Source organism: Ixodes scapularis, unplaced genomic scaffold, assembly GCF_016920785.2.
Source record: "Ixodes scapularis isolate PalLabHiFi unplaced genomic scaffold, ASM1692078v2 PGA_scaffold9__187_contigs__length_104089568, whole genome shotgun sequence".
In the NCBI taxonomy this organism is placed as follows: domain Eukaryota; kingdom Metazoa; phylum Arthropoda; class Arachnida; order Ixodida; family Ixodidae; genus Ixodes; species Ixodes scapularis.
This window is the reverse complement of record NW_024609884.1, coordinates 55,868,349-55,895,716: the sequence shown is the minus strand read 5'-3', so window position 1 is coordinate 55,895,716 and position 27,368 is coordinate 55,868,349. Positions and strand designations below refer to the sequence as shown.

Sequence of the window (27,368 nt, the reverse complement as noted above, 5' to 3'; positions counted from 1 at the left end):
CGCTCTGATAGAAAAACAAAACCTAGAAATGCGTCCAAATTGTGTGTCGTTTTGGAACACTACAATTTTGGACACACCTTTTACGTTTCTAACCTGAGATGATTTAGCATTTTTTGATGATGCCCAGATAGTTTCTATTTGAAACCATACCTATAAATTTACTAATTAGAAGGTGAAAGTAATGAATAAACTGATTTCACCAAACATTATTAATTTTCAGAAATAGTCCCTTGGACAGAGACCAATACGACATTAACTTTTTTTCTGTGCGATGCAAAATTTCACAAAAACAATTTGGCTCGCGTTTTGAGAAACACCCAAAATACATTTCCAGAGACTGGGTGAGGGTTTAAGAGTCTCTCCATTGCATTTGCTTATACTACAAACAGCTAGTAAAGAAAGAAGGAACACTGCCACACCTCTCCAAGGTCAACTCCATGGGCACTGCACCCGTAGGTTCGACCTCTTCTGCGAAAACTTGACTGTCAATTAGCAGAAGGCGAACGTGATTGATGACACCCAGCAGTTGCTGAAAATAAAAAAAATAAAAAAAAATATATATATATAACACACAATTCAAGTTGCACAGAATTTAAAAGAGACCATAAAAAATTTGTAGCTGTATTTCTATCTATCGATCAAGCCGTCATGTGCAGTATTGTGTTTTATAAAGAACACAGTGAATGCTGATGTCTAATAGTAATATCAACATTCTTGGCACATGCCACCATGTCTCTTCAAAGCGTCCCCACGTCCTCCTTTGCTGCCGCTTCTTTTGTTCTGCCATGAAACACATGCACACACTACAGGACGATGCACAGATTGAGCCGAGGGGCAACTGAGCGTCAAGTACAGCGACTTGGAGAGGGTTGACACGCAACGGGTGCGAAGACACCAAGATGGTAGGCAGTACAGGTGTCCGGCTGCTGGCTAATTACGCGACGCTCACAACGGACACGGACGAGTTTACTTGCGTGCGGGTTAAAATGTCGTACTTTCCTGCACCACTGTGGCAAGGACAGTGCTAACACAGAATATATTGTGTGCTGCTTCATGCTAAAGGGGCACTGAAGTCGATTCTGAGATCGTCCTTTTGTGGTGACAACTCAATCTAGATACTCTAAGCATCCCAAAAAACCCGAAATCACAATCGTGCGCAGCTTATTTTCTCGTTAAAAGCGTGTTTAAAGATCGCAACACAACCTTTTACAGCGGAGCTGTTACGGGATAGGTTCCCCAGGATCGTGTCCGGTACCACAGTTACCATAAAATGCCGAGCCAATGCCTTCACATGGGCAAGTGTCGAACTTTAATTTTTGTAAATTCCAGAATCTGGTAGGGGTACATGAGGTATAGATAAATGTAACCTGAAAAAGTTCCACCAGCCAATTTTGTCAAAATTACCTCGTCATTACTGGACGGTGGCTGCTCTCTATTCTAGAGTGAGGTAAAGATTTGGACATACTATAATGGACCTTTTTCCAGTAAGCTTCTGTGCATGTGTACTCTCCCGCTGTCGCCATCTTCGCAGGGCACCGGACGGTGCCCAGTGAAAATGGCGACAGTAACATTGTTGGCATCTATTTTTGCGCATATTTAGTCTATTGTGATGTTTCTTTTTTTAGTATCGGTAGTATAGGATATAAAAAGCACTAAAAACCAATAAAAACAACACAATGCCAATGCGTTTTGACGGGCGGAGGCATGTTGGGCTGCTCTTCATGTGTAGTTAGCAGACAACTCCCCAGACGTTGCTCGTTACTCGAAAAAGATCCATTGCATCAGACTACCGCAGAATACTGCGCATCCGTCTATTCCACACTGAGCACCCATGTCCAAATTTTTAGGACCTGAGAAAATATGCACAGTACATTTATATGTAAAACTGATGACCGGACAAGTGCCCATCCCCCATTTTTTCGCAATTATCTTCAAATTTTGAGTGGGCGCTTGCCCAATATTTTGCGGTATGCCAGGAAGTATGTAAATGTTCCAATTTTTAAGTCTTCGATGCAACAATTTCTGGTGCGTGACGAAACAAATAGCAGATATAATTCCTGATCAATACAAACTTCGGCTCTAGAAACTAAAAATAAATTCACATAAAGCTGAACATGAATCAAAACAACTACAAAAAACCGTAAGTCAGAAATATTTGTTACTGTCTGTGCTTCACCGCATACCTGACAAATTCTGGCTCTTTCCTCTTCTGTCCAATGGGCAGTTGGCTGGGTTACGCCAGCATGATGCTTTGCCCAGGACAGAACAGCACGCCAGACATCTTCCTCTTCCATTGCAAGCTTCATTGTTGGTGAAAAAGTAAAGGCCATTCACTCCACTCATTTAAAGCATTTTGGATTGTAACAGAACGTTTCCACCATGACATTGATTATTTATTCGCATTTCGATAATATAGTTTAGTGTAAAATAAAATTTACCTCCCCAGTTAGTACCCCCACATCAGAATATTTCACTACACAGTGCTTAGGTATGATCCTTTTAGAGGTGACAAAATAACTAAATTAACTGGCAATCACATGGCAAGAAAACAACTGTGTCATGTTTTGTAGAGTTAAAATGTGCAAAGCTGCCATTTCGGATCACGCTGCTTGCTTGTAGTAATTTGCTTTTGTGGTTGTGTGTTGTCGGCACCGACAACACACAACCACAACACGCGTCCGTCTTGGTGTAGCCGTCTTTAGTTTTGAGAAAAATCTGACCCTCAAACACTTAATTATTGTCTTCAAAATTACATTTGTTGCCTTCAAATTAAAGTTTCTAGCCACAAACAGAAGGGAAGAAAAAAAAAAAAAAAAGCAGAGCTGCCATCTGTTGGCAGAGCCGCCACTAAGCCATAAGCGAGCCTGGTTCGTACCAAACGGTGGAGTGCTTGAACTAGAGAAAGCAGACGAGTTATACTCATCCCGAACGGTTTGGGGACGGCTCCATGTTGACGAGCTAGGCTCGTCCAGGTCAGTTAGGGGGTTAAAAGGGCCAAAACACGGGAAAGATTAATCTACTCGTGAAATTTTCGTGGCCTGGCCCCTTTAATAAGAAAAACAATGAGGCACCTCGTGTTATGCGTTCCGGTGCACCGTTCTGAGCACTAACTGGAAGTGACAGACAGAGATTCAAGATGCTTAATAAGTCGAATGTGTTGACTATTTAGTAGAGGTTAACAATCTGGTGAAACTGACTGGCCATGCTCCTTTACGAGTTCTACCTCAAGAACATCTCCACATGTTCGCTTAGCTCTTTCATTGTAGAACATGAAGGATGCACCAAAACTTGTAAAGAAATTTAAAACAAAAAAAAGAAAAAAGAACAGGTTACTTATTTATAGGTAGGTAGGTTTAAACACCAATGGCACCTATCATTGTCTAAAAAAAAACAAGTTTATGTGAAACAAGGTCAATCTTAAAAATAGGATCCAAGTGAACGTACATAGTCGGATGAAACCAAATGAATAAGGGCATCCTTCGGCAGGTTGAAGAAGGCACTGGTTTTCACACACTCCACGGCATTTTCTCCCACATATGCCGTACACCGGTCAACAAACGATTTCCCACCTTTGGTACCTAAAAATGCACCAACAAGAGTACCTTCAATCACTGAGATAAAGAGTCTATCAAACACGCAAAAGAAGATGTCAGCAAGAATAGGCGTGCTGCTTCAGTGTCTTGATTTAGATCTTCAAGCTAGGTCGAAGCACAATGACACTTGCCTGAGCTGGAGACCCTGTCCTCCATAGCAAGGGCCGATGCCAGGAATGTGCATGCATTATGAACCGACAACGTGCTTGTCACATGGTCCTCGCAGTTTTGTCGTAGTTCTTCGATGCCAAGCTCGTGGGAAAGGGCGAGAGCTTCGAATACGGTGCTGTCTTGTAAGTGTATCTGCGAGCAAAAAAAAGTTACCACCTTCACCCACCTAGCTCAATTAACCTTTCTAAGGTGCACTTTGTGGCTGGGAGTTCTTTTTCTGCTCACGACGTACCTTTCCCATGTAAACATAGAGCAGGACACTCTGAAAGACATCTGGCTTGGCGTGGGGCAGGCGAATGGGTGTGGGGCTTCCAGGAGGTGCTGGTGTCACCGTGGATCCAGGCACTTTGCACACCTCCCCCCGTTTCACGTTTTGGAAGTTGGTACACCTGCCAAGTAAAGATGCAATCATTAACAAATCTCAACCTCCAAGAAGAGTCATCAATGTTAGTTTTCCTTTGGGCATTGCTATCATTTTCACTCTCAATGTTATTACTCAAGCTTCACACGCTACTCACAAATGTGTTATTAAAGGTTTCTAAGGACTTAAGGTCAGTAGCTTCTCTTAAATTTACACTGATCTTATTGAAGCAATGCTTATCTATTTTACCTATTAATCCTTGTATTAATTATTATTTTATTGAATAAATGTGTGCAGTCTTGATATTTCTTTGGGTAATATTATTTTAGGTTTGCCAACTATATTTCACCATTACCAAATTTCTCACTTTTTGACAGTATTTTCGAAGCCCCAAATTATCTGCATTGTATTTAACCTAATTCAGAGCTTATATATTGAATAAAGTTAGTTGTATAAAGGCAAACACGGATCCGCTCATGCGATTTTGTTTTCTTCCTTGGAAACTTTATATGAAATTTGTTCTTGAGACACACTCATGAAAATACATCTCGATAAATAACGATTTTATCCCAAGAGAAAATAAACCACTACAACTAATAGCGGTCAGAAATTAAAAACTCGATTTACAAGCTCGAGCGATCGGCAGGTTCGAGCAAACAAACGCGAGCAAGTTCCCCCGCTTTGCTGCTTTCCCACAGTGCACGCGAATCAAAGGAGAAGGCACCTATCGGGGGGCAGAAGAGGGAGAAATACAGCTTTATCAGCAAAAAAAAGGTTCCACACTTTCCTCCCAAGTTAGAGAAAGAAATAACTCTCTCTCTCTCTCTCTCCCTCCCCCCCCCCCCCCCTTTACTCACTCACGAATTATAAATACCACTGCATGTAAAAAAAATCGCAGTGAGCTCTACGGGGCGAAAAAAGCCACCCTTGTACACGACTTCAAAAAGAAATCAAGCGTGCAGGCTGCGATTGCACAGCTTGCGCACCTGCTTAGTACAGGTTTGAAGCCATGTGACATTTCTCCTCCGTAGCCCCCGTAGCGCCGAGTACGAATTCTTTTTTGCAAATTTCACGGCACAGCTAGACTCTATTTAATCCCCCCCTCCCCCTCCCCCTCCCCCTCCCCCTCCCCCCAGAACCAAAAAAAAAAAAAAAAATGATGGAAGCATTTGAGAATAGATAACTGATTACCCAATTTGGAACGCGCGGTGGTGACTGCAGTATGAACAGGAAACCCACGGGGGGCCACGACGCCGACAGGGAAACGAGAGGCGAACGTCGCAGTAACTGATTTAACTCTGCCCAGATGGCGCCACAGGCTCCAAGAAAGTGTGAGCCACAAAAGTCTGGTAATTGATAGCACGCTTAGGATTCCTCGTCTTCGGGGTTTAATTGTGTTCCTGAAGGTCGTTTTTTTTTTGTTTTTTTTTCGGGGTTTATTTTTTCTATTGCAATTCGTCATTTCGGTCTATTTTCGGTGTCGGCAAGAAATCGGCATTTATGTGGCCGGTGTCATATCAGGGCGGATGCACTTCTATACACATATCCAGCGCTTATCACACCCAAGCGAAGATGCTGAGTCACTGGGACCGATGCGCAGCGTTTGATATCCACACTGCCGAGTGGATACTAGAAAGTGCATGTGCAAATCAATACAAATAATAATATTATTATTCAGTAGAAGAGAGCTACTGCGCATGCTCAGAAACAGGGACAGATTTAGGGGGGGGGGGGGGGGCTGCCCCCCCCCCCCCTTCCCCTTTATCTGAAGCGCATAAGTGGGATAAAAAAAAATTCCAAAAGAATGCCTCGTTCTTGGTCAGGTGGTGATTATTCGGTCAACAAACTAGATTTGTGCAGCCGAAGCAGGACAGTGGATTCGGCCAATTGTTCGTCTTTGATATTTCAGTCCAAAAAAGAAAAAGGAGAGAGATGAGTGAACAAGTTCACCTGACGCGAAATGTACCGACGAAGGGAAAGCTGTGCTTCTTCGAAGTTAAGAACGTAAGGTGGCAGCTTGGCTTTCGACCAAACACACGTTGGGTCGAACGTCACGACGCTGTTTTGCAGTTCAGAGAGAGCCAGAGAACCATCGCAAAGACGTTAGAAACGGTTTCCCAGTGGCGAAAACAAAGCTCCGCTGCCAGGCGAAATCCCTGTTTACCCCAGTCCTGAATGCCGAATTCGTCATCGGAACCCTAGCTCTCTACGACGTTCTCTCAACAATGCTTCCCCTGAGTCGGCTGCTCCAAAAGCCGGATCTCGAAATGAACAGTGCCTCGGACATCGTGAAAGACACGATCGTCGTCCTGAGCGAAAAGCGGAACCCGTTGAACGTAGAAAAAACTTTCGAAGAAATTTTCGCGAAAGCTGAAGACATTGCCGAGAACACGGGAGCCCAACTAGATCCGCCTCGTCTAGCGCAACGACAGATGAACTGCGCGAAATTGCCTCCCCAGAAAGCCGAGTCATACTTCCGTGCACATGTCTACATTCCTGTTGTGGAATCCGTCGTGGAAGACCTCAAGCAGCGCTTGCCGGAAAAGGTGCTGGAGATGTGCTGCCTCAACACACTTCTGCCTCGCCACGTGCATGGCGAGGAAGCTCAAGCAAAGCTCAGTAACCTGGCAGCAAAATGCGACGTGCTCCTCGGAATGGGAGATGTAAAATTGCAAACCACTGATCTCAATCGTAGTAGGCTGGATTGCGGACCGCGGCCTCGGCAGCTGGGGCCGAGTGTCGCCACCGGTGGCCATTGATTAACACCACCAAATGCATGGGACTCTATGGGAAAAACCAGAAAAAGTGCCGTTTCCCCCGTTTTTAAGCTGTTGACGGCATTGAAACTTTCTGGCTGCTTTTCGGGAAGCCTGTCAAATAGCATGCGTACAAATATTAAAATTGACAGCCCTCACAGGGGACTCCGCTGGGCGAGAAATGTAGCGCAGCTCAATGAGACGAGAGTTACCTAGAGTTACCGCGGAGTCGGCGGCGGTTTCGACAAGTTGGGTTTAGCAGACGACAAGCTTGAGGGCTTTGCTAAGCGGAATTCGCTCACCTCCGGAAAGCCGCAGTAAACATGGAACTTTTTCGACATTCATCAACTTCTGGCTTCCCCGAGGATGGTCTTATTGACGGCAAGTTCCTTTGTTAACTTCACTACGAGAGCAAGTTTGCCAGCTCAGCCGTGGGTGCTCCGTCACGTTTGATTTTTTTAATTGGCATTCGAACGCTTGACAAATACCGATTCGACCTCCAAACACCCGATATAATGATCGCATCCCACATCATAATATACTCGCCTTCGAGCACTCCATGCAAGCTTCAATATTCCTACATTTCTGTGTTTCTCCCATAGACTTGCGTGTATTGCCTGGTGTCAAGCAATGGCCGCCGGTGGTGCCACCGGCAGGCTCGCGATCCGCGATCCAGCCTACTACAATAGAGATTAGTGTTGCAAACTATCCTCAGAGCCGAATTTTCACTGTGGGTGGCGAAATGGAGACGAGAATAAGAGAAGGGGCCTCTTCCATCGACGGCTGTGGAGACACTTCAAGAGTCGGAGCCAGAGCTGTATCCAGACATCAGGAGGCTGCTGCGCGTTCTCGCTACACTGCCAGCTAGTGTTGCGATGGCCTGAGCGGTCCTTCTCGACTCTTCATCGGATTAAGACTTGGATTAGATCGCGCGTGACGCAAAAAGCGACTCAACAGTCTTTCCCTCCTCAACGTTTAACGAGATATCAACGTCGACCAAGAAAAGGTGGTAGACCGCTACGCGCAGGGAGCACGACAATGGAAGGCAATGTTCGTGCTGTGAAGGACCCTTAATTTGATAACTTCTGCAAATAATTATGTCTGTATACTACTTTCCTCTCTAAATGCAGGGGGATCTTCTTCATCTCATTAGATAAACGTGAATCTGTTCAATAAATAAGTTTAATGTTGTTCCATGCAATTTGCCTGAGCACTGCGCTGGAAAACATTAGAGCTCGCATTTTTGTTTTCTATTCCTCGACGCGCGTGGAGCGAAAGCTCGCGCTGCAGAACCCAGGGATCCTGGGTTCGAGCCCCACCCCTGCCCGTTTCGATCTGGATGAGCATCGTACCGGCGTGCGGTCGTGTATCACTACTGCGTGGTGCACGTTAAACACCCCAGGCTAGCGGTTGTACCGCACTGGCTAAATTGCTCATCTACAGTGGGTAACAATGTCGCCATGTTCTGGCAGACTAAACTCCTGCTGTATAAACAACTAACGACTAATTTGTTTTGTTGTTTTCTATTGGTTTCACGCATCCACTACAAGACCATAAAGAATCGAACAGTTATGTTTGTTTGGCGGTATCCCGTAAAACACCGAGTCATTGAGAGTAAAGTCGCTAAGCCATCCCAACCACCATTTCCCTATTAGAGTTTAATTACTCCAACTAAATGTTCAAAATCCCGTCGCGTCAGACCATTCTCAAGAACTGTGCAGTTTCGAGAGTGAGTCAATAAAATAACAATTAAAATAACAAGGCATTTTGATCACGTTCGTCAGGAATCAGAAAGCCTCCATATTATTCGGCCTCCTTACATTTGTCTCGCTAACAAATCCTTTCTTCTCCGGTCTTCGTAGTGTTTTTGTCTAAATTGATGTATCCTATTTGATCGAGTTTCTCCTAGAACTTTGTCACGCCGCATGGCTCAATCGCCTCAGTTGCTTAAAGGGCCCATGAAACGATTTTTGGGTTTGGATAAATCATTTTAGATTGGGATTTAACTAATAGCACATCGTTCAGTGGACCAAAAGAAAAAAGGTAGAAAGTCAAAAGCCTGACTTTCAGTGCGAAAATTTGAAAACAGAGCGGACTATTTCGTACCTCCTCCCCTTCGCAACCTCTCTGCCTTTTCACTGTGATACATCCGCGGTCCCAAAAGCGTGTCATCGGGTCCAAACTGACGTCACACGCAACCGTACCTCACTTATTCCCTTCACCCCTAAGCTGACATTGTGGTGGAAGCTACGCGCTTGCCGGACCAATCAGCCGCCTCCCTTTCATCACCTGACTTCATTCTCTGCAGCCACATTTGCCACGCTCACGTGGCAAGCGTGGCTGGCCCAACGAGCACGTATCTTCAAGAGCACTGTCAGCTTCGGAATGAACGGGGTGGGGAAAGCAACTTTTGTCTGAATTTTGAGCGACGGGCTAATCTTCTAGGGGGAGAATGGATGTGTCCGGGATTACACAAACGCGAGTGCGAGCAAGAGGGGACACCCCCTTTTGGTCTTCTTGAACTGTTTGGTGGAATGCGCGATTTATGAGTTGAGGAGGAAAGCTAAACAAGAAAAAGTTGGAAAAGCGTTTCATGACCCCTTTAAATGGGGATATTCACTGTTTAGATGTAGAATATAGAACCGTGCACACGTATGCCCCTCTCTCTCTCTCTCTTTTATACTACTTACAGTCCAAATCTGTGAACTACTGAAGCAGCAAGTGCGGGATTATAAAAAAGAACAAGAAACTAATAAAATTTTGTGTGTATTTTTTTGGCTGTAACAAGCCTTAATACATGATTAGTAGTTTCCTTTTTAGATACCCTAAAAATTACTAGCCCGCGCTAATAAACACCGCCCCCCCCCCCCCCCCCCCCCCAACTTAAACGTGCTCCACAGCCCAGTAGACAAACATGGCAGAGTATAGCGTTCCTCGAAAACACAACGCAGTGCCATAAGCAGCTAAGGAAGTGGGGCAATGGATAGTTCTCGAAGAAAGAAGCCGCCTCGCGGACAGTTCACGGGCTGTGTTCTCGGTGAACACAAACTGAAGCTGTCGATAGACTCAATACAGATACCAGAGCCCCGCAAACCACCGCACAACGCTACACAGCCTACCATTTGCGGTCAACATCCCCAGTTTTTGTCATCATAATTCAGCCAGCGTAACACACACACACACACACACACACACACACACACACACACACACACACACACACACACACACACACACACACACACACACACACACACACACACACACGCACGCACGCACGCACGCACGCACGCACGCACGCACGCACGCACGCACGCACGCACGCACAAACACACACACACACACACACGCACGCACGCACGCACGCACGCACGCACGCGAGCGCGCGCGCGCACACACTCACACACACACACACACACACTTTAAAAGAAAAATTCTGAAAAGCTCTCAACTTTTTTTATTGTAACATTGAGTATATGGTCTCGAATTAGAATTAGCACCCTTTTAACATTAATATTGGAAGAGAAAAATGAAAAGTCCCTGGCTATGTTTAAATAATAAACACATGGTTAAAATAGCTTAATCTCGAATCCTCAAGAACACAGAGGATTTGATAGCCAATCTACTTTTGACTTTGAGCGAGCGAGCGAGCGAGCGAGCGTACGTACGTACGTATTGTACCCCGTATTAGGGAGTTAGAGTAGACAGTTTCCGCAGCCCGCTAAGCACCCGAACAGCGCCCCGTAATCCGCCACAAGACCTTGAACTATGCAGACAAGGCTGGCGCAGCTGCAGCGTTTTCTTCGGGGATACCGTAGCGAAGGAGAAAAATGATCTACTACAACTCCCCAATGTAACCTAACCATTGTAACCGTAACACACACGTACGTACACCCTCCGGCAATAGGGAATTGTAGTAGACCGTTTAGCGCTCGCAACGCCCCCGCCAGCCACCGCCCCGGCCACGCGCTCCCAGTGGGTCTTTCATATTGCCGGAGACTGTACGTACGTACGTATTACGGTTACAATAGGTTAGGTTACATACATACGTATGTATGTATGAATGTGCATGTATGTATGAATGTATGTGTGTATGTGCATGTATGTATGCATATGTGTATGTGTGCATGTATGTATATATGGATGGATGAATGCATGCGTCTGAAAATAGCTACAAAACGAAAGCGTTTTGTAGCCATTCAAGATGACCGCCGCTTCGACCCACACGTTTGCCCCCCTGCTTGCCAGAGCCCCACGAGCCCAATACTCTCGAGACGGAGTGTAGCAGCCCCAATAGCGACAGGCGCGAAATCGGACGCGCAACGCCGAGGTCATTTGTTTCTGTTTCTCCGGCGCGTCCCGGGCTACGTGGAAGTAATTAAGAGAAGTGAGACTCGAGGACGGTCCTCTGGTCCTTGTCGGGAAGCGTCGCTGCCCAGGTCGCCGGAAGGAAACGATCCAGGCGGTCTTCCAACCTCCGTTTCCATGGCGACGACCGACAGCAATAATCCGCCGAAATAATTGAATAGTGAGGCTATCTGGGGGGGCTCCCTTCCGGGCGCTCCCATAACAAGCCCAATCGGAAGCCCCGATCCTCCCGCTCGACACTCGGCCGGGAACCAACAGGTGGTCAACGGGCAGGCTGCCCCTCCGACCCTAGCCGAGCCCCCGAGCAGAGCACGCTCTCTCTCCGTCTCTGTCGTTTCACTGCATTCGCCAGTGCCCCACACGTACTTACGCTCCTGATTAAAACACACAAAAATAAGCAAATTTATGAGCTTTTCGATTGGAGAATGCTGAACCTAGAGAGGGGGTTACTGGCATAATTCGTGCTCTTCCAGAGCGAGGAACGTCCGATCAGGTTCGACTGGATTGTCGTGTTACTTTCAAGGGAAGGTTTTAAAGAATCAATCCGCGAGCAATAATTGGCACCGACCTCACTTTGCGCTTGGATTTCCCCAAAAAGTGACCACCGAGAGTGACAAACGAATGAACGGAAGTTAGCATCGGACATTACAGTTTAAATTCCGCAAGTACTAGGAGAAAATGCAACGAAGAGGCAACGGCAATGCATGGCTCAAACTATATGCGATGCAAATACAGGGCATGTGACACCAAAAACCATCCTGTCAATTCCAAGACTGTAAAAAAAAGGCATTTTGTTGCGCTAAGTAGTATGTAGTACCGGCAAGGCTGGTAGTTTGTTCCCGCAATGAGTTTTGTTTTTATCTCGAACAGCGACGCAGCCTCTGCTGCGTCTCGCGATGACAGCGCAGCAGAGCTCGGTTGCACTCTCTCTCCACGGGGCGCGGTGCCGCCGGGGCCAAGATGCGCTCTAGCAAACCGAAACTTAAAAACCCGTCGAATTTGTGCGGTTTTTTAGAAAGCCATAAAATGCTTCGCGTGCCTTCGATCGGTCTGCAAGTTGTTGATTTAGTGTTTTTTGGTAATTTTCTAATTTAAACCATGCCCTTAAACACAACATTAAAAAGTTTAATTACGCAAAAATGATTAACAACCTAATTATCCCGGACTTTAATCATTTTTCTAAATAGGCCCCTAGCCCAAGACCAAAACGACAAAAAAAAATTTTTTTTTTTTGCGACGCGTAATTTTGTCCACCTTTCGTGAAACACCCGATACACACACACACACACACACATATATATATATATATATATATATATATATATATATAGGGTGTTTCAGAGAACTCAGGCCAAGTCACTCCTGCAAAAACTACACATCGCAACGAAAAAAAGCTTGTGTCGTTTTGGTCCTGGGCCGGGGGCCCATTTAGGAAAATTATTAAAGATATATATCAGTGTGTCGAACCGAAAAAAAAATACGGGTTCGGTTACGGTTCAGGTTCAGGTAAATTTATTTTGTTCCGGTTCAGTTCCGGTTCGATTAATTCGATCCGCGAACCGGTTCGCGAACCGGTTCGGGGCGCTGAACCGGTTCGCGAACCGGTTCGGAAATTATAAATGACAAATTGCAACATCAAAATAAATTACAAATAAAACATCTGAATTCAGCACATACGAAACGGGATACATCGTAGTGTAAGGCTCCGGGGTTTCTACCAGGAATGGTTTCTTTATGTGCACTCAAAGGTTACCTCACCGACGTTTACGCATTCGGACTTCACCTAATTGGGTCCAACGCAGTAGCTGTAAAATCCGCGACCTCCTTACAAACCCACTTACAAGTAGAACTCGCTAACTATCCCGCCACCTCGGCGTGTAAGCAATTGAAGGAACAGTGGGGAGAAAATACAGCTTTCTTTATTTGAACTAGCCTTCGGTAACTCAAATTAGACCCTTAAAGAAGTTTTTATTAAACAAGATACGGAATATGAAAAACACTTCACCGAACGCAACGCCAGAAGGACGTAATAGGATAAATATTAAAATAGAAGAGTTCGCTGTCTCACAAATATATTAGCTTCTAAGTGCCTATACGAAACCGGACGCATTATTATCAAACTCCACAGCCTTTTCTTTTCTTATTCCGATGGAAGCAAGCTTCAAGAACTCGCGCGTTCTAGAAACGTGTTATGAAATGAGGACACAGCAGCATTTAGGATTTACGAGATTGTAAGAAAGTGAAATCCCGTGACGCGATTTTTTTTTTTTTTTCACAGCCTTCTGATTTTTTTTTTTTTTTCCGTGCAAGCCGCGACCAGCGCAATGTTGGTTCCTATGTCAAGATTCATGGATGCAGCGTTTATATTCCTAAGACTGAGTGGAGAAGAAAAATATGTAAGCGAGGTGTGTGTCAGTTGACGGCACTTAAAAAACAAATGGCATTGATAGCACATTCATTGTCAACAGCGCGTGGCCGAACCGTTTTGACATGAGCCGGTAACCGTTATTTTTTTTCCGGTTCAGTTCCGGTTCGGGTTCATCGCGATAACAATATAACGGTTCGGGTTCGGGTTCAGTTCCGGAAAAAATATCGGTTCGGTTCCGGTTTTCGGTTCGGTTCGGTTCCGGTTCGACACCCTGATATATATATATATATATATATATATATATATATATATAAGTCAGAGATCCGTACTTGCAGAGTTGCTATGCTAGGAGTTTATTGCATGTATTTCGACAGTTCCGCCGAGAGGCTCGGCTTCGTCAGGAGATGGCATACTCCTAGCATAGCAACTCCGCAAGTACGGATCTCTGACTTATTACATTTTCCCGGTCAATTGTTCTCAAGCTACTCTGCCTCACCTATATATATATATATATATATATATATATATATATATATCAGTGTGGCGGTCGTGAGGGAAGGAGCAGTGGTCGATCCTTTTTCTCTCTACTTATCTTACAACGAAGTTTCGGGCAGTTCATGACACGGAAACACCACGCAGAACTGCTCGCCGGTTCCTCCCGAAGAACCATTTCTCGGATGGATGCAGAGCATTGGCGCAAGGAGCATGCGTCGTGTATACGTGACTGAGCAGCCGACTCGCCGCCAGCGAGGCCAACAAAACCTGACAAACACGGCGGCCAGTGGTTCTCGTCTAAATCAATGCTCAAGTGCGTTTCCGCGTTTGGTGCCCGTGACCTCGTCTATTATTAAGGGATCTCCGACGGGTCGTTAGTGGCAATGTGGGGCGGAGTTCCCTGCTCTAACGTACGACGCCAGGGTTGGTGAGGTGGACACGCTGATCGGGGCAATTTCTTCGTTGCGAAATAAGGATGCAGCGCTCGCAGTCGTGATTCCGTCAGAGAGCAGCGAGAGCCCGGGATCGCAAAGGCTTCGCCGCGAAAGATAAACCCTGTTCGAAGGCACCGCGCACGTGCCTACCAGTGCCGTCGGCGACGTAAACCGTTTCTGCGACGAAAAGCTGTTTTAACGAATAACTCGATGAAGAGATTATAAGAAGCGTGAGACGAGGCACAGACGGGGGCGTGTGGTTTCAGTGTGTGTGTGGTTCTTGCGAGGGAGCTCGAGCGAATAAGGTGTTTGGCAGAAGTTGCGTTCTCCCATCTGCCCCTCCGATAGCGCTATGTGCAGCTTGAAAAAGATTGATGGATCGCGCGCTTCGCCCAGAGTGCCCCTACTTCACGTCGCCGAGCCACCGGCCGGAGACAAGCAAGTGTGCTGGTCAACAGGCGGCACCACTGAAGCATGGCCAAGTCCCTGACATGTCTTTTTTTTTTTCATGTCTGCTAGAGGAGTCGGGTGAATGCTTGCCTGGTCTGAGTCGGCTCTTAGGACGCCAAGTCACCTAAAGAAACGAACCGATCGCGGTGAAGGCGCTACATGTGAAAACCACGTTTTGGTGTTTTAAAGCAGCATAACACTACCTGCCGAGGAAAAAAAAAAAGGCGGGGGGGGGGGGGGGTGTTGGCGGTGGACGTTTTGTCGAAAATTATAAACAACTATGCGTAGTAGTCCATTTAAATAAATTATCACGAAACCAAAGACTTCACCGTCAATAGTCTACTCCAGAAAGGGAATTTGAGTAGCTATCAAAAACCCAACCCAAACTTAGACAAACTAGCATAAAAATTGAACGAAGCCACAACAATGCTTTCACAACTTAATCCGCGAAAAAATATTTTTGAACAGACATATGAAATCTCAGAAATGATTTAAAACTGCGCCAATCTGCTTTCATTTCCGGTGGTTCGCGTCCGCTTTTGTGGCCAGTTCGTGCCGCTCCAACGCCTAAATGATTTACGACAAAGCGTATTTTACGAGTCTCCGAGCAGAACTTGTCTGTTCGCCAGGCAAAACGAGGCTCCTGCGATGTCATTGAAAAGGTCCGTACGGAAATAAGACGGCTGATCGACTCCGTTCCCAGAGTTGCGAAGATTCCGTAAAGCGTGCTTTCCCTCAATAAGTCACACAGTGAGGCAAAAGCAGCCTAGAGGAGCACCGTTGAGTAGCCTCGGCGATTGCGACTCGAAACCTTGACTTTTGCTATACCAAATTTTTCGTACCAACATGAAGGGTTTCATAAAAAAAAAAAAAAAAAAACCTACACCCAAAAATTGTAAAAAACAAAGTTACCGCCAAATTAACTGCTGACCCACGTCTTACTTTATTCAAGATTTTCTTAAGTTATTCAATACGCTCTACAACTTCCCAATTCACACATCGGCTCTTAAACTAATAATTAAAAAAAACTAAATCGTCCTAATTAACTAATTAACTAGGCGCACTAAAAAAAAATGGTACTTTCTCAAAACGCTCTCAAAGAACACAGTTGGTTTCCCTCTCGCAAAGCGCTGTTTTTTTTTGTTTTGTTTTTTGTAACGTTAGGCGCAAGTTATTGGGTTACCCTGTATATACATACAGGGTGCAACCAACCTCTGCAACCAACCTCTGCTGCGCTGTCCACACGCAACGCAGCAGAGACTGGTTGCACTATTTCTCCATGAGGCGCGGTGCCGTCGGGGCCGAGATGCGCTGCGATTGCAAACCGAAACTTAAAAATAAAAACCCGTCGAATTTGTGCGGTTTTTCAGAAAGCCGTAAAATGCTTCGCGTGCCTTCAATCGGCGTGCGATTTGTTGATTTAGTGTTTTTCGATGATGGTGAGCAATTTTCTAATCGAAACCATACCATTAAACACAATATTAAAAAGATAGTTACGCGAAAATAATTAACAATCTCATTATCCAGAACTTTAATAATGTTCCTAAATAGGCCCTGGCCCAGGACCAAAACGACACAAGCCTTTTTTTTTTTTTGCGACGCTTAATGTTTGCAATATCGAATTTGTCCACCTTTCGTGAAACACCCTATATATATATATATATATATATATATATATATATATATATATATATATATATATATATATATATATATATATATATATATATATATATAATATAAAAATCGGCCGAGATGCGCTCCGATAACAAACCGAAACTTAAAAACCCGTCAAATTCGTGCGGTTTTTCAGAAAGCCGTAAAATGCTTCGCGTGCCTTCTATCGTTCTACAATTTGTTGATTTAGTGTTTTATGAGCAATTTTCTAATCGAAACCATACCATTAAACACAATATTAAAAAGATAGTTACGCGAAAATAATTAACAATCTCACTATCCAGAACTTTAATAATGTTCCTAAATAGGCCCTGGCCCAGGACCAAAACGACACAAGCCTTTTTTTTTTTTTTTTTGCGACGCTTAATGTTTGCAATATCGAATTTGTCCACCTTTCGTGAAACACCCTATATATATATATATATATATATATATATATATATATATATATATATATATATATATATATATATATATATATATATATATATATATATATATATATATATAATATAAAAATCGGCCGAGATGCGCTCCGATAACAAACCGAAACTCAAAAACCCGTCAAATTCGTGCGGTTTTTCAGAAAGCCGTAAAATGCTTCGCGTGCCTTCTATCGTTCTACAATTTGTTGATTTAGTGTTTTACGACGATGCTGAGCAATTTTCTAATTGAAACCATGCCCTTAAATACAATATTAAAAAAGTTAATTACGCAAAAATAATTAACAACTTAACTATCCCGGGCTTTAATAATTTTCCTCAATGGTCCCCTTGCCCAGGACCAAAACGGCACAAGGCTTTTTTCGTTGCGATGAGTAGTTTTCGCAGGAGCGATTTGGCCTGAGTTCTCTGAAACACTATATATATATATATATATATATATATATATATATATTATTAAAAAAATTAAAAATGTGTTTACAGACTAAGAATGTGACCACAGACACAGCTGACTGTCAAATAACCTTTACGCGAAAGCTAAGACGGCAAGATATATTTTTTTCTGCTTGTTTATTTCCTTCGGAAGCATAGATCTGAAAGGAACACGAGGAACATGAACGCTGTTGAAATGAGGGCTCCCAGAATTACTGACTAGATTCACACTCGTTTAGAAAGCTTCCATTCTCTTTGCAAGAGAAAGTTATACATATATGTATTAATAAACCATAAATGAAGTAGTGGAATAAGACCTTCAAAACGTATCGTAAAAATAGTTTTAATTGGATCAGCTTTATTTGTACCCAGCTCGATCTAAAATAACAACGATAAAATATAAATCGAGCTACCAAGTTTCACAACGACCAGAGCTGACACATATGAGCATCGAAACTGGTATAGTATACACATGTGAGAGAAACTGTCAAGGAATTGAACTTCTTTGACGCCGCATTGCTACGAATAAACTTTATCATCTGGCTGAAGAAAAAAAAAATCATAAAAGGGCACATTGTATCTACGGTTTTTCTTTTGCGCATAGGAGCTTGTATTGTGTTTCGTTTTCTTTGTAGCGTGAAAAGTAGAGATCAAGTATGGTGGGCTGAGGGGTGATTCAACCGCGAAATGTAGCGAAAGTTTTTGGTCAGTGGAGGTATTTTTCTCTTACCGTCTCTTCTTTACTTTACTCAACAAGAGAGAAAGAGAAAGACTGAGAGAGAAATACAGAGCTAGAAAGCGCGGTCACGGGAAAGCGGGAGGAGGGAATAAAAAGCGTCCAAGAGAGCTGAAATATTGGAGAATAGGGGAACTGCAGGGGGGCTGTCCCCAGGGACGCTGGCCGTTTCCCTAATGCTGTTTTGGGCACGATAATGACCATTCTCCGATACCCGGACCTGGAGGCAACGAAAAAAGACGTGCCAACTGATAATACAAAACTAAAAAATAAAAAGTATATATATATATATATATACATAGGAGAGGGGAAGCTAGGATTAAAAAAACTTTACAAAATATCAATGGCAGCTTCATGAACGTCTCGCTTCGGGGTAGATGCGGTGCTAAATAAATTTCGATTCATAATCTGAAACTAAGTATACGAGAACACGGCCATTTTGGGATAAAATACCGCACTCTTGAACATTTTCTTAGACGTCTCTTGGGTCCAGTGAGTCGCTGCAGTCCAGCTGTGTAACACTGTGTGTATGCTTAGACGGCGGCCCTCAAGGCTGGTTCACACACTTGCGTGAGTCCGACCTTGTGTGACTGCAACGGCTTGCGACATTAATCTTTTTAGGGATTGCTATGGCAACGGGGTGGTTGTAAGCGGCTTAAAACCCCGTCGCCATAGTACCCGTGAAAGGATTAACGTAGCAAGCCGTTGCAGTCGGTCGGACTCGCGCAAGTGTGTGAATCGCCCTTGGATATAAAACTGAAAACGATCCTGCTGAGCCAGAACCGCAGAGCACAGTTCCGAGTACACAGCCTACTCCAATATAATACTGGTATAGTCACGGACAGAATGAGAACGACAGTGTGTGCCTTTCAAACACCCGACCTCCAGCACACCCTCCGTGCCTTCCGTCGTGCTTCGGCGGCGCGCGCGCGCTCGAAGTGCAAGAGACGCCAAAGCGTTGTCGAAGGTAGGAAGCACGCGCTGGAGGCGGGGCAACTGAGGCTCTTCCCTGCCGTTCTCATCTTCTCAGTGACTAGAGTAAAAGCACTACGGGCGTGCAAATGGTCGAGTTTCGAATTCGAATCGAATAACGATATGTCCGAATAATTCGATTCGACTTTCGGATTCCTAGTCAAATTCGGAAGTTTTACGCGCCAAACCATCGTAGGGCATCTGGTACGCCCCGTCGCAGGACTCATGATTAATTTCGACCACCTGGGGACCTCTTGACGTACAACCAAAATCTCGATTACACAGGGCCTTCTCCGCAATAAACCTCCGTCAGACTGCGGTCACCTCGGCCGGGATTCGAACCCGCAACCTGGGAATCCATAGGCCGGCGCCTTGCCTTGGAGCCACGGAGGGAGTTATTTTGGATTCCTAATAGTATTCGAGTTTTCGAATTATTCGATACATCGAGTATCAGTGCTGCTGGCAAAATTCGGGCTTACTCAGGAACGCTCTTCATGTGGTGAAACCGTTTTCGCAGGACTGTCTTGAATCTAAATCAAGACTGCAGGCCTTGGCTAGCGAACCATTTTGACAGAATGTAGCTTGTATCTTGAGTTCTTAGAAGGAAGCAGTTATACTCGCAGCTTATTAGATGCGCTCGACGAAAACTCGAAACGTCGCCCCTTTCGTCACCCGCAGACGGATCTGCGCACTATAAACCTATTCTCGCTTCTTACATTCTGAACGTCCTCTAAGCAGAATCGAACCTAGGGACCCCGAGATTTCGAGCACAATGCTGAGCCACTGGGCAAGGGGAATACTTGTGAAACGATAGGAAATATGTGTCGTTCTATTCTCCTTATCTCGCGCATGCGCGGGTCACTGGACGAGCCGTAGTCTTCCGAATGACTAGGAACATAAAAGAGCAGGCCGAAAAGGAGATAAGTACAAGCGGCAACGTGCTGAGTATGGCCATCCTTATTGAAGGAAAATGAACAGACATTTGATTCTTAGTTACGGGGTTCAGAGTTCGGGGCAATTTAATCAGCGGAATATTCCCTCCATAAAAGACAAGTAACGTTATCGCAATTCGACGTAGTCTGCAGCGAAGCACCCCAGAGAAACAGACTCGCTTTCATCTTGCGAATTGCGAATAATTTTTGGGTATTCGACTACAGATTCGATTCGAAATTCGTCTTTTTTGGGGTATTCGACTAGATATTCGATTCAATATTCATCTTTGTGGACACTTTTTGGCGACTATCTGGTACTATTCGATTCAAAGTTGATTCCAGTTGAAATATCACTATTCGCACAACATCCGTTCTAATACTTTCTGAAAAAGCCAAGAGGGAAAGAGAAAAAACAACATAATCGCACATGACATAACGTTGAATGTAGGAAAGAAAAGTTATATCTAAACCAAGTAAATTACCATCAAAGGGACTATGTTCTGAACTTTCAAAAAAGAATCCATAATTTTTAAACAAAAACACATTTTTATGGACATTTGGATCTTCTACTATAGTTAAAAAGACTGCGCGACCTGTGACGACCGCCCAAATCTCAAAATTTGTCATTAAGTCTTTTTTAAGTTAAAAAAAAAAGAAAACACGAATTGAAAATTTGGCGTAAATATATGGTTTTCCGTTTTGTTCTAGTCAAGAATTGTACCGTCATATACGAAGGGCGTCCCAAAAGTTCTCAGCCTGAGACAGAAAGAGTTAGGCGACAGAGGTGAATGAACTTATGCTACTTTTCGACATAGTCCCCTTTGAGGTCTATACAGTTCGCCAAATGATGCTCCAGTGCTTGGATCCCAGTGAAAAAAAAAAAAATATCGGAAGTTTGGTCCTCCAAAAACCGGGTCACAGTACCAATGACGGCATTATGAATGGAAAAGCGAACACCAGAAAGTCTCGTTTTGCAGCTGGAGGAGCAGATGAAAGTTCGATGGGGCGAGATTTGGATGGTTGACCACAGAAAAGTCGGAGGAGTGGATGGCAGCCATCGCCAAAGCAGCGCGGTGGGGTGGTCCTGATGGAACAGGACCGCCTCCCGGAGCATACCGCGGCGTTTGGCTTTGATGGCGTCCCGCCAGCGACGAATCGGGGCTGCGTAGTAGTTCCTGGTGGTGGCCGCCCCAGAAAACCGTGGCCATCACCTAGCCTGCTGATGGAACACACCAAGCCTTCTTCGGCGGTGGGGCAGAGGAGGGGTGTTTCCATTGTTTGGACTGGGCTTTACTGTCAGTTTGAAAGTGGTGGATCCAGGTTCGGTTCACAATAACAAATCGAGCATAGAAGCCCGCGGGATAGACCTGAGTAGCTCGAGATTGTCTCTGGACGCGGTGTAGCGCGTGCCTTTTTGGTCACAGAGGGCAATCTTGAAACTCATCTGGCGGAGACCTTGCGCAAGCCAAGGTGTTGGGTCAAGATGCGCTGAACTGTGGTTGTGTAGATGTTTGTGACCCATGCGATGGTGTGGATTTTTAATCGTCGATCTGTCACTACCTCATCGTGCACACGATCCATGGTTTCTTGCGCGGTCGCTTCCGCAGGTCAGCCAAGGTAGGGTCGTCGTCGAGGCACTCCCGTTCTCGCTCGAATTCTGCGGCCCACTTCTTCACCGTGCTGTAGGATAGGGCATATCCTCTCCCAATGGACTCGCCACCATGACTTGGTGGATGTCTGCAGGAGTTAAGCGCTTCCGAGACAAATGTTCTATCACCGAACGTGTCTTTCCTGTCTTCGTTTTAACTCGACATTGCGGATTGCCACCTGTTCGGGGGCCGCCACAGGAAAGCCGTATACACCAACCCAGTGTTTCCAAACAAGCCCGCTCTGCCCACACCAGGCGTGGGCACTGCGCGTGCGCAGAAACCGTATTCGGGAGGAGTGAAGCGTCCGCGTATGCGCAGTACCAACAGCAGCGCCACCGCAGTGGCATGACGTCAGTGAGTAGAGTTGGTCTATGGTGAGCATGCACTATTTTCGGTAGCGCGAATCTTAAAAAATGCATCCCATGAGGCATATGGGCATTTTTTTAAGATTCGCGCTACCAAATGTGTCCGTGTTCGCACTCCTTCTGTGTGAGGCCGCTAACTTTATGGACACCCCTCGCGTATATTTTAACGTTAAACGTTATTTGGCTACGTGTTCAGCATTTCGTGAAGGACAAAACTGAAGCTTTGGATAGAAGCGTGGCCCCTAGTAAAAAGTCTTATATGTATAAGAAATTTATTGGTCCAATAAACGCATATGATTAAATAAGATCATAGAAGAGCATACAAGAACCTCATAAGAACATATAAGAACAATATAATATTATATAAAAAGTTAGAAGAAACTTTTTATTAATTTCTTATAACTGTTTATATAATATTCAGTTGAACTTACATGTTCTTCTACGATTCTTGTATGCTCTTATATGATCTTATTTGATCATATGACTTTACTGGACCAAGAAATTTCTTATACATATAAGAATTTTTACTAGAAGTCCGCGAGGCTCGACACTGATCGATTGGTTGACAGGTGGGAGGGGACAGGTGAGCTGCTCGACGCTGATTGATTAACGGGTAGGTCATGTGACCAGGGATGAAGTGAGAAGGAGAGGTAGGCGAGGAGGAGAGGAGGAGTAGGTTATAAGGTTCTGGAAGATCACCAGGATTATCATTTCAAGTGTATACACATGACACGCGTATCTTATGAAGAGCGCCGTGAACGTAGGCTAGATGTGCTGCTAAAAGATAATATGAACGTTTCTGTTGCTAAAACGTTTTCGCATGCAACACAATTGCTTAGCAATTTGCCATACAATTTTTATTTGTGGATTTCCGAATCATCGCCATTTTTTCTTGCACCATTTCAAATGAAATCACCTATGAAGTTTTTTGGTAGGATTTTCGACATCACCCATATTATGAAAAGTGAATGTTGGTAAGTAGCAGCTCGTGCTTCAAAATTTTCAAACGTCGTTTCAAATAACTATATTGGCAATAAAAAAAATAAAAAAAAAAATTAAATAATTGACAAAATCTAAACTTTCTTCAGTTATGTTCGTTAATCAGGCACGTAGCCAGGGGGGGGGGGGGGGGGGGGGGGGGGCATGGGCCCCGGCTTCCCCTCCCCGAAATCTTCCATTTTGCTGGGACCCTCCTCTTCCCGCTGCCCCTCATACAGCATTTTGTCATAAGCGGGCCAACCTGCCCTGCCCTCCCCTCCCCCTCCCCCCTCCCCCTCCCCTCCCCCTCCCCCCCCCCCCCCCCCCCCCCCCCGAAACAAAATCCTGGCTACGTGCTTGCCGTTAATGCTAATGAATGCCGTCTGCCCTTTGTTATTATTGTTTTGTGGGCACCACCCACCCCTGCTACGAAAGTCCGATGTAAAAGACGCAGGTGTGACATACGATATATACAATTTCTTACCGTACAAAGGCTAGACTAGACAATCCTAAACCGCAAAGCGACATATTTCCGCCACTGTCTATTTTAATCACTCGGTGAGACGCAATTAATATGAGGGACCTTCTGTCCTTTTCATAAACTTTTCACGAGGGATTTCACAATGGTCCGCTTTTCCAGCTTCTGCGAACCTGGAGTCGAGAACATTTCTGACGAGCAAGGAAGGAACGCCCAAAAAACAAAATACGGCAGAGACACTTCAAACTGCTTACATGTAGGAATGCAAAAGCATTCCTACAAGCAGCGCGCCACGTCTTCCTTTTTTCACGCAGCACTCCGGCGGTGACATATCGCTCCCCCACTGCGCAGGCGGCGCGGCGAACCCCGCCGGCTTCACGACGGCTTCCGGGACGAAGCATCCGCGTTGCTGTGCTTTTCTTTCTGTTTTATTTCCGAGGCGCGTGCTTGATGACGTATTGGTGTCACCACCTTTCGGGCACAACGCCGCCCGCTTTTTCGCGTAATGAGACAAGTAAGGCTTTCGCCTTAAAAATTCCACAATCAAATTCATCACAAAAGTGGCGAACATGCGGCAACCTGTGCGAGGACTCTTCGAATCCCTTTTCAACTCCACACAACATTTCGATCAAGGCTCTACGGTATACCCTCATCACGAAAAAAATCGAGACATATGCCGTGGCTACTTGGAAGCATAAGCTGACCCAAGCACCAGCTCCGTCCGAAGAAATCCTTCAGCCCAGAGCGGCCTCGCTGAATCGCTCCGCCATTGCTGATATTCAGCTCGAATGTCCCGCGTGCCTTGATTCACGCTAGAAACACTCGAACGCATCACGACACTCAAGGGCACACAACGCAACGCAAGAACGAATAAACAATGCAATCCTAGATTTAAAAAGAAAAAAGAAAACAAGGTCAATGATGGTTTTTTTACCCCTCAAAAAATATTTTTTTTTATTAAGTTTATAGGGGAGTTATACTTGCTACGATTGTCGCCTGGTGAAAATTAATAGGCGACATTCCTTCTCCCACAATCGCAAAACCGTGCACTTCGGATTCGGACTGGGATCTAGCTCAAGAGAAGACAAACATTGCGAGTCAAGAGAGACGGCGTTCTGTTTCTTTCGTACGAGCACCCACTCCCGACAGCACCAGCTGTCGATGGTCTCAAGATCACCGCCCAGACAGCGTAAGATCAACACAAAGTCCGCTTACATCAACACCCGACCCATGTTGACGCTGGGCTCTGTTCTTGGCGCCTCATCAATAGAACAAGCAATACACCCAACCAGAAAAGGGAAAGGCCAATACACAGCGCCAATGAATCCGGAAGACGCGCGTGGACCGAGTCTCAGAGCTGGGATAGCGAGGCACAGTAAATCAAACAGTGTTTATGCTACAGCGGCGGCTCAAGCGCTGGCCGCACCGTCGGAATCTCAAGAGGCGACGGGAAGTCCATAACCACGCTGATTCGAAGCCGAGGTGAACGATGCTCGTCCGCCAGAAAAATACAATGAGTCGCGGAGTTAGAGCGGGGTACGAAGTGCGGCGATCGACCGTTTCGCGCCCATTCTCAGACTGCGTAGGCACGACAGGAGGTCGGGGCGGTAAACTGTCAATCAGTCAGCGCGGACGGGCTGCCTGTTGACAGAGTCCCCGGCGAAGGCGACTCCTCACTCGGCCTTCCAATATATCACCCGGGCGGCGAACAATCGAGACAGCCTTACAAAACAAAGAAGGAACGACGACGGGAAAGCCCTTATCGGTGAGCGCTCAGCCGGCGGCGGCAGCATCCACATCGTCACTCGGCTGCCACCAGCGTCTCTCGGCCCGCGCCTCGTGCTCGAACCCTAGGCCGACGCCTTCCCGTCGCTTGCAGGCCCCGCCAGACCAGGGCTTGGCAGTGCTCCGGAAAAACCACGTGTGGCAACTCGCGCGCGCGGGATTGGGCCACCTAGCGCGTGAAATGAATACTGCAAGAGGCGGCCGAAAGAAGCGCGGGAGTACTTTATCCGGCGTGTGACAGCGCTTCTCCCCGGCCACGGGAACCTCTAACGAACCGAGCGGGACAAAGAGGCGCAAGACGGAGTGCACTGTTCCCTATCGGCGTCGACGATTGGGCCCGCTGCTCGGCGCCTGAATAATTGAGAGCCAGGTTCGGTGCGAGCCCAATCCCGGACAAAGGGGAACACGGAGCGGCACCGTCGACAGTCGGCGCCCGACGGCAGTTCCGACGGCGACTGCACCACACCGGACGAGGACGAGTCCACACGCATGCCTGTTCGTCGTCCGCTGCTCTGCCAATCGTTCGAGAAGAGAAACTGAAGTGGTCTATAGATCACGTGACGTCAATTTTTCCGCTAAATTCAGCGAGGAAACTGAATTGGTGCTTAGGTCACGTGACGTCAATTTTTCCGCTAACATTTAGGAGGCCAGAAGCGGGCCAGAAAGGCCCACGAAATCGAAGGGGGGGGGGGGGGGGTAGCTAAAGAATGCCATCGCATTAAAAGTGTCTGGGTCCGGCCGTCCCGGGCACCTGCTCTAGGGTGAGAGAAGCGTCCGCGCGTACAATCTGGGGAGCTCAGACGCCTGCAAGCCAGACCAGGCCATTCTTCGGCTGCCTTTCTTCTTTTCCTGGATTTCTCTACACCGGGAGGAAGCCTTGGTGTGCAGTGAACTCCTAAGAGAAATGAGCTGTTGCGAGCTTACACTCATTTCTTGTGTGCAAAGAGGCAGAGACCGCCAGAGAGGAGTTCTTTGAAACGCTTGAAGAACCTCTTCTTCCTTTGAAGTCTTCTGGCCACTGAGGAACCCTTTCATGGCCGCCATTACTGTAGCTTTGGCCAGCGTAATTCGTTTTTCTAACTAGGTTGTCGCGTAATCCCCTCTTATGAGTTCTTTCAAAGTCACGTGGTGTTTGTCTCGGAGAGTAATGTGCTTGTATTGACTCCTTTCGAAAATCACGTGCCGATTATTAGAAGATCGGAGCCCCTGCACAATGGCGGAACAACTGCATCGGAGGAACGTGCAAGTCATACTGTATGATAGCGAACGTCGGAGCGCGGCGAACACTATGAGCCGACGAGCCAATCAAACAGCGTCGAAAGTGCAACGTCGCGGCGTTGATCCCCTTTTTCTGTGGGTGCGGTTTCTACAGTGTGCAGTGACGTTGAGGTTTTAGTCCGCCATTGTGGAGGAATTTCACAGCTGCCAACAAAGGGCAGTTTTTTTAAGACATCTATAAAACACAAAGCGTGACTTTCAATTAATTATTTTTTTTTTACGGTTGACATTGTTATAGGACTATGGAACAAGATAAGCTCACCGAAATTGAGCACATCTAATTAGGCTTTTTCGTGATGAGCTAGCTATAATGCGTTCAATATCGCAGAAGGGATTACTCATGTCATTCCACACCCTGTAAAACGAGTGTTTCCATGGCAAAACTATAAAATACAATAAAACAACGCATACGGCAATTCGGGCGTAGTTTCTACTGCGGATTGCAGAATGTTATTCTTCGAATGGGAGGCCTGTTATATATAAGCTAGAGACGAGCGACGTGATAGCGCACCGCGACTATACGACCGAAACATGCTAGCTCTTAATGCGTTCACCAGACTATGGCACCTATAACTGCGTCGCTTGACAGAACGAAATCAGAGCCGTTATTGAATATATGTATACAAGCAAAGACTGCGCAAGTGCGA

The 27,368-nt window shown here is 45.7% G+C and overlaps 1 protein-coding gene across 3 annotated transcripts in view; it reads right to left on the bottom strand.

Annotated features, from left to right (window-relative positions):
• Positions 1–27,368, bottom strand: part of LOC8035717 (BTB/POZ domain-containing protein 19) — a 188,857-nt gene that overhangs the window by 26,002 nt on the left and 135,487 nt on the right. For all 3 annotated transcript variants that reach the window (XM_042287360.1, XM_042287362.1, XM_042287361.1), the window contains exons 3-7: positions 3,997–4,153; positions 3,725–3,896; positions 3,445–3,578; positions 2,184–2,300; positions 420–529 (exon numbers count right to left, since the gene is read on the bottom strand). In XM_042287360.1, coding sequence (XP_042143294.1) covers positions 420–529; positions 2,184–2,300; positions 3,445–3,578; positions 3,725–3,896; positions 3,997–4,153 — 690 coding nt within the window. The remainder of the gene's footprint in view (positions 1–419; positions 530–2,183; positions 2,301–3,444; positions 3,579–3,724; positions 3,897–3,996; positions 4,154–27,368) is intronic.